Here is a 13020-nt window from a genome sequence, read left to right as displayed (position 1 = left end):
AAGTTCAAATAAAACGCGGTGGTGTTTTTTTTAATCCTACAGCTGTTAGGAGCCCATCAGTACACACGGCTAAGCTAACTTTCTTAAGTGAACCAGTTAGCTAGCATAACTTCTTCATCATGGTTGGCCTCTGAACTCTGAACTCCTTCAAACGGTCGCTGACTTCCAGAGTCTTCCATGGTTTGGTTTAAAAAGTCTACATTTCTTGACGCGCTAAGACACTTTTCGGTGTTGTGTTATTTTGGAGAAAGGCAGGTGTAAGGTTAATGGGGACGTGTTATTTCTGCGTGTTTTGGACAGACGGCTAGTTGAGACATTTTAGCTGGTGTCTCAGCTGCCGTGCTTGGCAGCAGGAATGGAAGGAATGTCATGCCGGTGGTAGAACATTGTCTGCGGGGGTCAAATGGCCAGACGTCAGTTTGGTAGGAACAGGGTTAGATCCTTCGGCACCTGTTGGCATCCCACATTGTCTCTACGCTAGCTCCCAGTCCATCCGTTTCCTACACCGCCTGTCCTGTTAGAGGGCGGCATGAGGCTCCCGGGCTGCAGTTTGCCCACCCCTGCTCTAGGAAGATAGGGGTTGGATATCAGCTGATGTTCGGTAGCTCGCCAAAGAATATTTGTTTTTCTAACTGTTCAATTCAGACACGATGCCTGTAATTGATGACAAATGAGGACACAGCTGAGTGGAGAGTGCTTTGGGAATAAAGTACAATTGGAATGTTGCCACTGGCTTAATGTGAATAAAGTACAATTGGAATGTTGCCACTGGCTTAGAGAAACAGATACCTCACCTCTCCCTGGGTTAGTCAAAGTAGCTTTGACACTGCTGGAAGTCGGACGCACCTGGACTCGTATGAATTTATACTTTTCTAGGACAGTTCTTTTCAGGGAAAGAAGTTAAGCGATGCTAAGGTGTGTGTAACCATTACCATCGCTTGGAAGTCTTTGTTGGGTGTCATGTTTGACAGCATAACATGACATTCCTCAGGCTCCTGACGGTAGTAGCACACAACCTGCAAACATTTGTTCAAGCCCTCCGGCTTCCTTTGCCTTATGCCGCTCTGCCTTCTGCTCAGCTCCACTCCATCGACCGGCCTACAAGCTACACTCGCCACCGCTTGGTTCTTGCCTTGGTTTAGAGGACTCTATTTTCAGCTCAAGACCTGAATTGGGTGCATGTAGAGTCCCATTAGGACCCAGGCTCATTATGGCGTAGTATTAATACTTTTGCTGTGTGGGGACGTTTCCTCAAGAAGCCACTGACCTGTTTTGCAGCCTTCAGGACATGACGGTAAAAGACAATTATATTATACAAATATTTGTAACTGTTTAAAAAAAACAAAAAAAAACAATTTTGGTGGTGATTGAACTAAAGTGTTTGTTATAGGAGCAGTGAGCCCATTAGAGCCCCCGCCTGCACCAAATCTTGACTCAAATGTTATGTAACTGTGGGAATGGTGAAATATGTCTCCATTATGAGATTATGGCCTTCATGTATGGTCTCTATCTCTCTATCTCTCGTTTACAGAGCAGCTACCCTGTTTGGGAGGACTTCATCGCCAAGGCTGGCAAACTGCAGTCCCAACTGAGGTGAGCTTCATATTTGCATGACAGATGACCCCTTGGTTGCCACCCAACTAATAGTTTGCCAAGTGATGTTCATACCTGACCACTTTCAAATGATAAAAATGAACATGGCTTGAACTTTTTTCTCAATTTCTCAGAACATTTGTAATGAAATTGGTCATCCGTCTCTTAACTAACCAGCTTGAGCTCGTAAAATCATCTTTTGCCCATCCTGTCCGTTCAAGGTAATCTAATTTGTCTTCTTAAAGCTGTGCATTTCCACAAGTCCTGCCAGTCTTCTCCTGATCCTGACAACGGCTGCCTGTCCTCACCACCTCTCATGGTTGGCTTTAAGTGGCCACGTGTCGCTAGACAAACATCTTATGACAGTTGAGATAAAAGCATATTGTTCTGCAAATACTCTAAGTATGGATGCCCTGCAGCCTGGAATATTCTTTGATGAATCGTGCACGGCAGCTCTCTTGGCGTGTGAGTGTCCACGTGTTCCTGGGCAGACTCGGAGTGACAGCTGTATAAAGGCTCGGGGACATAACAATGTTTTGTCGTGTCCCATGCCTCTTTTCTCAGCATTATGGCTGATTAATGGTGATATGTTGTACGGCTGCAGCCATCATTTAGGGGTTAAATATGTGACCCTGTCATATTAAGCTCAGGGGAACATTTGTGGCCTTGTTGCTAATGACTGCCTATTTGACAGTAAGGCGTTTCTGTGGCTCTCCGCATTGGGGAAATGTTTAACAAAAGCCTTTTCTGGTGAAAAGGTGATATCTGTCTTGGCTTTTGGATTTGTTGCCCTCTTTTGGTCACAATGATACATGTAGGGTTTATTTGCCGCCATGGAAGTGAGGATTAGGACAGACTGAGCCTGCTAGCTACAATTTGCTTCATTGCATTTTGCAGCTAGCTAGCAGATAGATGGCAGGAATACCAGCCAAATCGTTTTTTTCTAAAGTTGGTATTGCCTGTTTTGGTATTTGATGCAAGTTCTGACCCAATTAAGCTGAGCCTACACCCGCTCCGGGCTGCGGTAACTGTGCTGTATATCCAAATTGATGCCAGTCCTGCTGGAGTCCTGCTGGAGTCCTGCTGGAGTCCTGCTGGAGTCCTGCTGGAGTCCTGCTGGAGTCCTGCTGGAGTCCTGCTGGAGTCCTGCTGGAGTCCTGCTGGAGTCCTGCTGGAGTCCTGCTGGAGTCCTGCTGGAGTCCTGCTGGAGTCCTGCTGGAGTCCTGCTGGAGTCCTGCTGGAGTCCTGCTAATGCTGACCTACTATAAGGCTTTTTGTTTGCTTTCATGTTTTCCACAGCCACTTCACGTTTGGCAAAATAGTGGTTTTGACCACAACTTAACCTCCCCCCATAGAGCTCTGTAATCTGTTGTGGGACTAGTTGACATAGAGGGACACACACTTACACACACATGGTAGAGCACAAACACAGCCACCTTCCCGTTTTGGCCCAAATAAGTGGCTAGCGAGCAGTAGTAGCATATGTCTGTGTGTAATGATGTCCTTGGGGTACTACCCTGTAATTTAGCCCCTCTGCACCCCTCTTACAAAGCAACTCGGAAGTCGACCAATTACAGTGTTCAGACTGTTCTGTCTTATTTTTTTTGTTGTTTTGCACCAACTGGGGGTGTTTTTTTTTCCTGCTGCCCATTTTGGTTTGAGTGCTAAAAGAAATAGCGCAGGGTGGAATAAAGGCTAGCTGATTTCTAATCACGGTCTCCTTTTAACTTTCAGTCTTTGGTCTTGTTGCTGGCTTATGGCTGATGCAGCTGGGTCTCGGCTGAGTCATACACACACTTACAATTTATTTGAGCTGGAAGCCCTGGAACAGTGAAAGGCCACCTTGAGAGATCACATTGTCTGGTGGTAGTGCGGCTATTAAATGGATTTGAGTTGAGATATTGAAAAGGGACATAGGTGCATGACAGTCATGCTTTAGAGTAATGCATATGCTGGACAACACCGAACACGTGGTGATGTATTCTATATCATAATGGCTGGAGTTTTGTGTCTCGAAAGTGGTGTTAAATTCTCTTTCCATGGTCCAAATCAACCACAGCTACATTCCAGCTTCTCCTGCCCTTAGAATAGATGGCGGCAGCAGTAGTAGTGTATCATTGTCAGAAAGTGCACTCTGCTGTGCTATGCTGCAATCTATGAGATTGGCTCAGTCGGACATTTGTGAACTAGCTATGATAAAGTTGGGGCCGGTGTTTTAGGAAATGTAAGGCCAAGTTTGAAGTCATTGTGGCTACTATGAGCAATGTCTGCAGCAGGGGTCGGGAACCTTTTTTGGCTGATAGAGCAATCAAAGCTAAATATTTAAAAATGTATTTTTGTGAGAGCCATATTATGAATTTTTTTAAACATTGCATACAACTAAAAGCGTGCATTTCTAAGCAAAACCAACAATAAAAAAAAACGAGTCTCTGAATTTATTTTATTTATTTATACTGAAGCTATTCAATAATATATCATACTTATAACTACTATATATAATGTATACTTATATAGCTCTAGTTATAGCTGACTATTTGATTTAAAGGAGGAACGTTTACTTCTTGGCGTCTCAATGACCCGGGTAAGCTCCCATATTGTCCAGTAATGATCAGTTTTGGCGCTGGCATTGGCTCTGACCACCTGCATTGCAGCAGAAGTTGGATGGATGGATTAAAATGCATACACTGTAAAGCCTGATAAGTCCACACAACTCAAAAATGATGTTTTAACAGATTACACAATAGTATTTTTGTGATGTTTTTCAATGTTTTATGTTTAGACTAAATAAAAAAATAGATATTTGGAGTTGCCTTAAATGATCTCAATGTCATCTTATAAATATTGATACTACACAACTCATAATTGGAGAGTAATTGACTCAAAAATGTCAATATTTTTGAAGTCATATGTTATGGGAAATACACTCCAAGATTTCAACATTTTTGAACTCGTATAATGTAGGAAATGCACTCAAAATTGTCAACATTATTCAACTCATAATCTCAGGGACATGCAATCCAAATTAATTCTAAACTGCCATGCTGATGCCGCCTGCAACACAATGTTCATCAGCCAATAATGTTAGAAAAGAGGAAAGCAACACCACAGTGACAATTAATTTCACATTGTGCTTTTTAAAAGTTGTGAACCAAAGGAGCTCAGTCAAAACAAAATGCTTACCATAAAACAATATGAAAAGAGAATGAGACCAGTCGAGGGTGTACCCCGCCTCTCGCCTGAAATCAGCTGGGATAAGCTCCAGCATACTCCCATGACTCTACTGAGGATTGTCTGCAAGTTACTCAGTTTTGTTCTGTCACATCCGTTGGCAGCCCCTTGAGTAGAATGTAACTAAGCAGCTGTTAGCCATCATATTCTTGGGCCGTGTTAAACACTTATTCAGTAGAACACCCTATACGGTGAACCCTAACATTGTCCAGGCGTTTTGTTTTGGTTGCATTCCGTATGTTTACAAATGAACAAACACACTTTTGTAGCTCCAAGTGCCTTGGATGATGTCTTGCATCTCTCTGTGTGGCATGTGTGAGCGATAGTTTTGTCTCTTGTGAGATCAGATATTTGTTGAAATGCACGTGCGCACAGGCACCAACAAAAGAGGCTTTCATCCCCAAACCTGTGATCTCAATTATGAGAGGTGTGTTGATGTTGATGTGTGTGATGTTGTTAATGGATGCTGGTCAACCAGTCGGCAGCATGTTGTCAGCCACCAAAGGACTGGTCTGTCCGGCAGCCTGCAATTGAATGAAAAGAGAAAAGCCAATCTTCTTCTGAGAGAATGGACGGAAGCCCTGAGGTCCTTAGGTCTGCTGTGTTGTTTCGCCCCAGGCTGTTGGGACCGTACAGCAGGGGTTCTTAACCTTTTTGATGTTGGGGTCCGATTTTTTCAGTGCAGAGTGGCCCGGGGCCCATTAAATATCAACACTATAGATTTAATTGATCTCATTGATTTGTTTAACTCACAGTTTAAAAAGCTAACACCTGAATAAAGTTTAATGAATAATAACATGACATGATAAAGTGTGATCATCACAAAGATTTTGATTAAACCTATCTTAACTTTTGCTAATAATTCATGGAACAAATCAAGCAAGAAAAAAGGTAAAGGCTTAAGTCAAGCTTACTAATTAAAAAAAGCCCAATATTTAGATTTTTAATTTAAAAAAAAGGGAGTCAGAATAAAAATGAATAAAATCAATCAATCAATAAAAAAGGTAGTAATCAAATAAATACATTCCAAATAATATTTTCCCATGAAATAAATAAAGTGCAAATAACACAATAGCCTTACAATCAGCAAATAAATGTAACAATTGCTTCAGCAGTCTTCATTTCACTTGGTAGAACCTTCATTCACAAAGCCATAGTTGAGCAGTCTGGATTGTACTTTTAGTGTACAATTTAGGACTGGCACCACTTTTGTCTTCATTTCATTTCATTTGAAAAACTTCTCCATTGCTAGTTCTGTGAGCTTGTTAAACAACTGACTCATCGCTTTTAACATTCTCCACACGGCAGGATACATTCAGGCTTTGACTTTGGCACCTGCTTATACTGGAGAACCGTCATTTGCCTTTTATTTTCCCAGAGTTCAGTCAGTATGTCCTATCCAACCTAGGACAGGTTGGAAGCACTACTCATGTTGTCATCAGCCGATGTGTTTTTGTAACTAAAGTTGCTTTTCTCTTTTAGGGCTAGCGTGCTTGCCTTGGCTGCCTTCTTGGATGCTTTTCAGAAAGTGGCTGACCTGGCTACCAATTCAAGAGGTAGGAATCTGCGTCATTCACCTTGTGCTTTTGCCCAAGCAGTGTAAAATGTCGGTGGTTGTGAATCACCTGTGCTTCACAATTGGTTTATCAGAGGACAGAAATAAAGTTGCTTCAAGAGTTTTCACATGAAACCCTGTCCAGGGCAGTCATGTTCTCTGCGCACCGCCCCCACCTTTAGCTCGTCCACATCTGGACTCTCAAACAGATCCTTCAAGTATGAGAGACTACCTCCCGCTCCCTATTAATAGGAGCTGACACAGACGCATACATTCATCACCCTACCTGCTGAAGTGGGCGAGAGAGAGAGTCGCTTGAGGAAGAGCTTGGGTTTTCTTTCATGGTTCCTTGTAAAATGCCCAGTAGTGATGTTTAAATTCCATTTTGTCAGTGTTTTATGTCATCACTTATTGGATCATTTGTAACTAGTATATATTTTGTCATCATTGGGTAATGTTAATAAGATGCTATTGAATACCAAAGAAAGACATTTTTACACCGTTGCCACCCCAATGCCACTGCCAAATGCCAAATGTTGTAATCATTTCAAAGACATCATAACGTGAGGATGCATTTTCCCTCTGCTATTTTTGATATCCAGTTAATCATATAACGGTAGATACAACATGTCTTTAGTGATTACTATAGTTTTGGGTGTAAAAGCCTCCTGTACTATGACTTACTGCATACTAGTTGTCACCAAAGCCCACTGCTCTGTTAGAATTTTGATTGTTAGAGTGTGTCGTGCATTTGATTTGAGAACAGCCACTACAGTATACTCAGTGAAAATATCAGCTCTCTGCCCTATGAAACATTGCTCCGCATGTGAGTACAGTATGTGATCTAGGTAGCTCTGACGTGGATGAGCATCTGTTTGGTTTTTAGTATATCGTCATCAGATAAGTGTCCATTTGACGGTCAGTCAGCTAGAGCCTGCTGAGGTCACATAGTAGATGGATGATGACTTATCTTGTAGAAAAGGCAAGTTCATAACCACAGCAGTTGCACCAAGCAGTACCGTTTCACTCAGTCATTAGACAAAATAAGGCACTAAAGCAACTGATCCCCATCATACCACTGCCATACCTTTTGCACCCAGCCATTGAAGCACCAGGAAAGAAGCAGAGCTTACTGTTCAAAATGTATCTTATTGAGGCAAGCAGAACAAGAACTGTTAAAGTTTAGGTACCGTACTTCATTCATCACATGTACAATGTGCAGTAAGCAATGGGTGGCAACCGTGTGACGCCAACCGTGGATTCCAGATCTTGGCAGCACCTTTTCTCAATTAAGCTGACGGAAAATTAAGTGCCGATAGTTTTACTTGTGGAGGAAACTGGAGCACCTACGGCGAAAACCTGTGCAAACATGGAAAGAACATGGAACCTCCACACAGCAAGGCCCCAAAGTCAGATCCATGCTGTAATGAATCGGGGGGGGCGAGGGGGGTTGTAGCTTTCAGGCAATGGGGCTAATAAAATGCTGTGGCAAAGACGTATATCATGATTGCATCACAGCCTGCCTGCCGCCTTTTGACGCTGTGATCCTAATGTTGTAATGATTGGCTAGTTGATCGATAGACACTGAGGTTTACAGTAGGTGATCAGCTGATCAGCTGGGCTTGGGGTTGTGGCTTGTGTGGCGTCTGTCCCTCATGCATCAGGGATAGTAGCATGAGCGCTATTTTCCTTGAAATGTACTTATTTTATTCCATGAAGTCACCATAAAACCGGTGTACTACTTACAATAGAATCATTTTGTTCATTTTCAGTTGGCAGTACACAGACATTGACTGGCCACAACATTAGGCACGCCTCTGCCTGTATGGCTGTGGTCAAATATTACACCTCTCTCAATATGCTGCAGTATGCAAGTTGTAATCTCAAACTTGTTTCCTACGCCACACGTTTCACAAGAGTCGTGTACACGGTTTGTCACTGCCAGTGTTTTTTTTTTTCCCGTCTTGGCCACTTAGCTTCAAGTACTGAACGCTGTGAGAAAAATACAGTGAACAAGGCTGACAGATGATTTCTCTGTTTGCCGTCATCGCATGTTTGCATGAATCACCAACTTCACACAGATCATGAAAACATAAGTACATCATAAGTCTGACACATCACTTACACACACAGTACACATATAGCCGGATGATAATAATAACTATTGAAACTTCTGATGTCAATAATATACACATGTAAGCCCCACACATTTCTGGTTAAAACACTCCCACTTCCTGTTTATGCCCCGCCCAATCCGAATACAGATACGGACACAGATAATTTAGATGGGTGAACAGATACGGATACACATAGTGTACTACATTCAGTGTAAAGGTAATGTATATGTGATCCGTAGCCTGGTCATTAGCAATGTGCAATGTGAAGAGAGAATCACAGGAGACTGTGGTGACTGTAGTGGTGTTACTTTGGGTCTACGGGGAGAGTCTGGAACCAATTAACCGGACTATACAGGGTCATTGATGTAATGTACGTATATGTGAAATATACTTGGAGCCTGCTAATTGCTGCCATTGGTGTTTTTGTATCATGCAAGCATAATTATTACAGTAAAGCCTATGGTACAGTAAAGAGGCTACAATAATTCACAGTAAAATCCTGGGCAGCGGAGAGACCCGATGTACATTTTACTATTAACATGAGACTTTACTTTCAGGCCACTTCTTTGTTGTGCTTAATGAGGGACCACATTAGGTAAAAGTTCCTGCAAGGCAGACGTGGGAAAGTTGAGTTCACTAATAGCACAGTTGAGTACACTAACAGCACAGAGTTCATTAAACAGCAACGTGAAACAGCAGGGTCTCAAACCCTAGAAGGGCTATATGAGGTTTGTAACGAGTGCGTGTCCGCATGAGCTCCATTCGATCCATCCAAAATTCTGCACACCAATTGTGCTTACACGTGCACGGAACCGTAGTCCACGTGTGTGCGAGTGAAACAGATCAAGTGTGTCAAGTTGATCAAGGTGTGGTGTGTGGAAGTGCTGGTGATTTCATGGGTACATTTTGGCAAGCCCGTGCTATACTGTACATGTTTGCCCGATTATGTGCCATGTTTTATCAATGATTATGACTGATATCAATCAGCCATCCTGTGACACAAATGCACTCATCACTGTCGACTAGAAATCTGCCTGCTTTCCTTAAACAAGCCGCTTTTTAAAATGGAATGACTGGAAGTTATTTCAGTTGTCTTTGTGATTGACTTCCATACAGCTCAATTTAAAACCCCCCAAAAAGTGTATGGGTGTGTCCTCCATGCCCTGCTCAGTTCACGACTTGGCCTCTTATTACAGAGCAGCCTCAGAGGCTGAAGTAGTCCACTGCCTCAATGCCCCCTTTGAATTGGCTCTGTCCTTTTTTGTGTGTGTACATTTTCTGTCCACTATCCAGCCCAGAATCTCGTTCCCCATACGATTTGCGTGGCTCTGAATCAAATCTCTGTTCTCCTGTGTCTGACCTGACCCCATCCCGAGAATCTTACAAATCTCTGGACCAACAATTAAATCACTTAATGGGTTGAAAAACACAGACAGGATCTTTGACAAACACAAGCTTGCGTTTAACTGGAATAGATCATTGTGTCTCATTTAATAACTGGCTTTCTGATCCTTGACAATGTACTTTTAACATCAATAAAAGGGCTATTTACCTCCAGGGCAGCACCAAAGATATGGTATTAAACAACATTGCCTTTGCATGATTCTGCAGCCTTCGTGTTCTTACATAACAGCTGCACTATGATGCAATTAATTCACAGATGGGCGCCAAAACGCCCTTGCCATGGAGTTTAGGGACACTAATGTGAGTGTCTGTAGGACGCTAGCTGCTCAGCATCAAGGACAATGTAAAAAGACACACAGGTGAGTAGTGCTAGAAAGACTAAGAATATCTGTCAGTGTTTGTGGGTCTTGTCTCTGTTTGCACTGTTTTTGTTTAAACATCAACCTGGTCAGACCAGTGAAGCTCTTACAAGCGTCTATGTTGTCTTCATGTAAGTTTTGCTCTCTTTAATAAGTAACATTGAGCATTTAGACTGAAGACCACATTCCCCTTCGAGCTCAACCCGCCAACCAACAATCCAGCCTCTGTTCTGTATGAGCACATAGACGGACTCACACTAGGTTGCACAGATATGGTGCTACCTTACAAGACCTTGACTGGAGCCCAAATAAAACAGAGGAGTATTAATCTGGCCGTGGTGAACGTGACTTTGACACCAACTTTGGCTTCCCATACAGACTACAGTGAAAGACTTTTTCCTCTTTTCCTTACTTCATCAACCACATTCTTTATTTCCTGGCCTTCTCCAGTGTTCACTCTCCTCTTTGTACTGGCACCCAGATCTGTCTACTTTCAGGCTTGCCAAGCCAGGTGTGACAGCTGAGACCCGGTTGTTGTGTATTTGGTTCATCACAAAGAACCGAAGGCTACAGCAAAAGCAGTCCAAGGTTGGAACAGGAGTAAATGGTTTCATTTCAGTTTCTTGTCACCTCTTGGAGCACTCTTGGGGCTAATTCCTTCCAAATTTGCTTTTCATAGATACCCTACCAGAGGGGTGCATTTGTTGCCCGACATGCTCAAAAGTAGTTTTACAAATGTCGCGGGGCCATTATCTCAATGAATTGAATGGCGAGTAGGGCTGTCAAATGATTCAAAATTTTTATCAGATTAATCACAGATTTTTAATGCATTAATCATGATTAAACACATCAACAACTAATTCTCAAATATGATGACAGTCACTTAATGACTAGAAAGTACTAACTAGAAAGTAGTATCATAAATGATGTTATATATCATTATGTATTAAGAGATCCAAATGAACTGACTATGCCAATCAAGCTAAAATCCATTTGTCTAATACTAGTCTATTGAATAGTAGTAGAACATTAGAATCTCACTTCTATACCAATAACTGTCTTATTATGAGCCATGAGGGGTTGGGTTCATAGACATCACGTAGTCTAAGGTAAATGTCTTTTTTTCCAGTGTCATTTCAGCATACTTAAATGTAGCAAACTCCACATCTGAATGAACCCTTTAGGAGCCGTCACCGGATATTCACCCCCCTAATGTCGGACTATGGCATCACCAGTCTCAGAAATGATCAGATGCCCGTCTCCACCATTTAGCTCATTTACTCTTTCTCATCTCTCACCCAACACAGCCACCATCATCATCATCACCATCATCATCATTTACAGTGGGTCTTGCACAACACCCCGCCTTCACCTTCATTAGAAGTGTATTTTTTCTGACACACGCATTCTGCCATTTCCACGTATTTTTTCCTCCATCTCTGCTATCCCCACCACCACCACCTCCAGCACCATAGCGGTGTGCGTTAATTACGCTAAAACATTTAACGTAATTAATAAAATAAATTAGTTACTGTTAACGCGTTATTTTTGACAGCCCTAATGGCGACACAATATACTGTATACTGTATGAAATACTTCACCACATATACAGTAGCTGTTAAACAGCTCAGTTGGCAAGTTCACGTAGCTTCCAGTTTGCCGATTGTTCTTTCTTGTGCGATAGACTCTTTATGAAGCTCTCTGAATGAATGATCTGCTTGTGTGAAGCATTTCTGTCTGTGTGCGTGGGCGGGCGGATGGACATGGAGGGACAGTGGGTTGGATGTCCCCTCGCTCAGCTCAGCTCTTTGACAATATCAGTGGCTTTCACACATTGATGGGCACGCATGCATGCATGCACGCACGCACGCACACACACACACACACACACACACACACACACACACACACACACACACATCAGCAAGCAAAGGCTCAGGAACAGTGGTGGGTGTGATGTGGTGGTCATTCTTACAAACAAGCCAGCGTAGTGTTGTGCAGACAAACTTCTTATTCTCTTCTATTTATCTGCTTTTAATTGTCACCATGCCAGGCTGGAGGGCTCGCACTGGAGGGCTCGCACTCTCTGTTTTAGAAAGACCCATTGGACAACCAAGCAGTAAGGGCAGGAGGTTTCTCTTTCTTGCCTTTAGTCAACAGTCTGATCAATTTTTACATCACTTTAAAGTCACTTTAATGCATGGCACAAGAACAGATGTTAGTCAGTTGATTGAAAGGATAGTCTGTCGTTAATTCTTTGTTTGTGGAATGTGTGTCAGACCAGATAGGAAGATCACAAAAGTGGGACACCACAGCCTGAAAAAGCACAAGAGGGAGTCTCTAGGGCGATCTACCCCCCCTACAAGTCATCGCCTTTCTCTCACGATCCTTTTTCTGCATCATTCTCTCTATCAGACTTATTTGTTGTTACAAATGGAAGGACTTTGCTAACTGTGATCAGACCAACATTTATTCGTGTCACGTCTAATGCTTTGTTTATGCAGCAGGAATGTCATCGGCATTTTGTCCATAGCTGAAGCAAAGGAGTTCCAGTTTTTCTTTTTCCCTCGGGACGGCGCAGTAGAATAGCCACTTTTAAGGTCCATGGTACACGAGTTCACCAAAAAGCTGTTTTTCCACCGGGTACTTTCCCATGCAACATTCAATACTTTACTTTGAACATTTATTTTTGTCTTGACTTTGGCCGCTCATTGAACCAGCCAATTGCTTACTGACTGGATAAAGCCAGGCACTATGCTAGCAT

At 42.6% G+C, this 13020-nt stretch overlaps 1 protein-coding gene across 9 annotated transcripts in view; it reads left to right on the top strand.

The window, feature by feature from the left end:
• The window catches only part of LOC131105410 (protein MTSS 1-like), a 30344-nt gene that overhangs the window by 563 nt on the left and 16761 nt on the right, over positions 1 to 13020 (top strand). For all 9 annotated transcript variants that reach the window (XM_058053483.2, XM_058053481.2, XM_058053485.2 and 6 more), the window contains exons 2-3: positions 1532 to 1593; positions 6304 to 6377. In XM_058053483.2, coding sequence (XP_057909466.2) covers positions 1532 to 1593; positions 6304 to 6377 — 136 coding nt within the window. The remainder of the gene's footprint in view (positions 1 to 1531; positions 1594 to 6303; positions 6378 to 13020) is intronic.

This window comes from Doryrhamphus excisus, linkage group LG5 (genome assembly GCF_037039965.1).
Source record: "Doryrhamphus excisus strain RoL-2023G ecotype Guam linkage group LG5, RoL_Dexc_Guam_v1.1, whole genome shotgun sequence".
Taxonomy (NCBI): Eukaryota; Metazoa; Chordata; class Actinopteri; order Syngnathiformes; family Syngnathidae; genus Doryrhamphus; species Doryrhamphus excisus.
The sequence above is the reverse complement of the archived record's forward strand: the minus strand, read 5'-3'. Positions and strand labels throughout refer to the sequence as shown.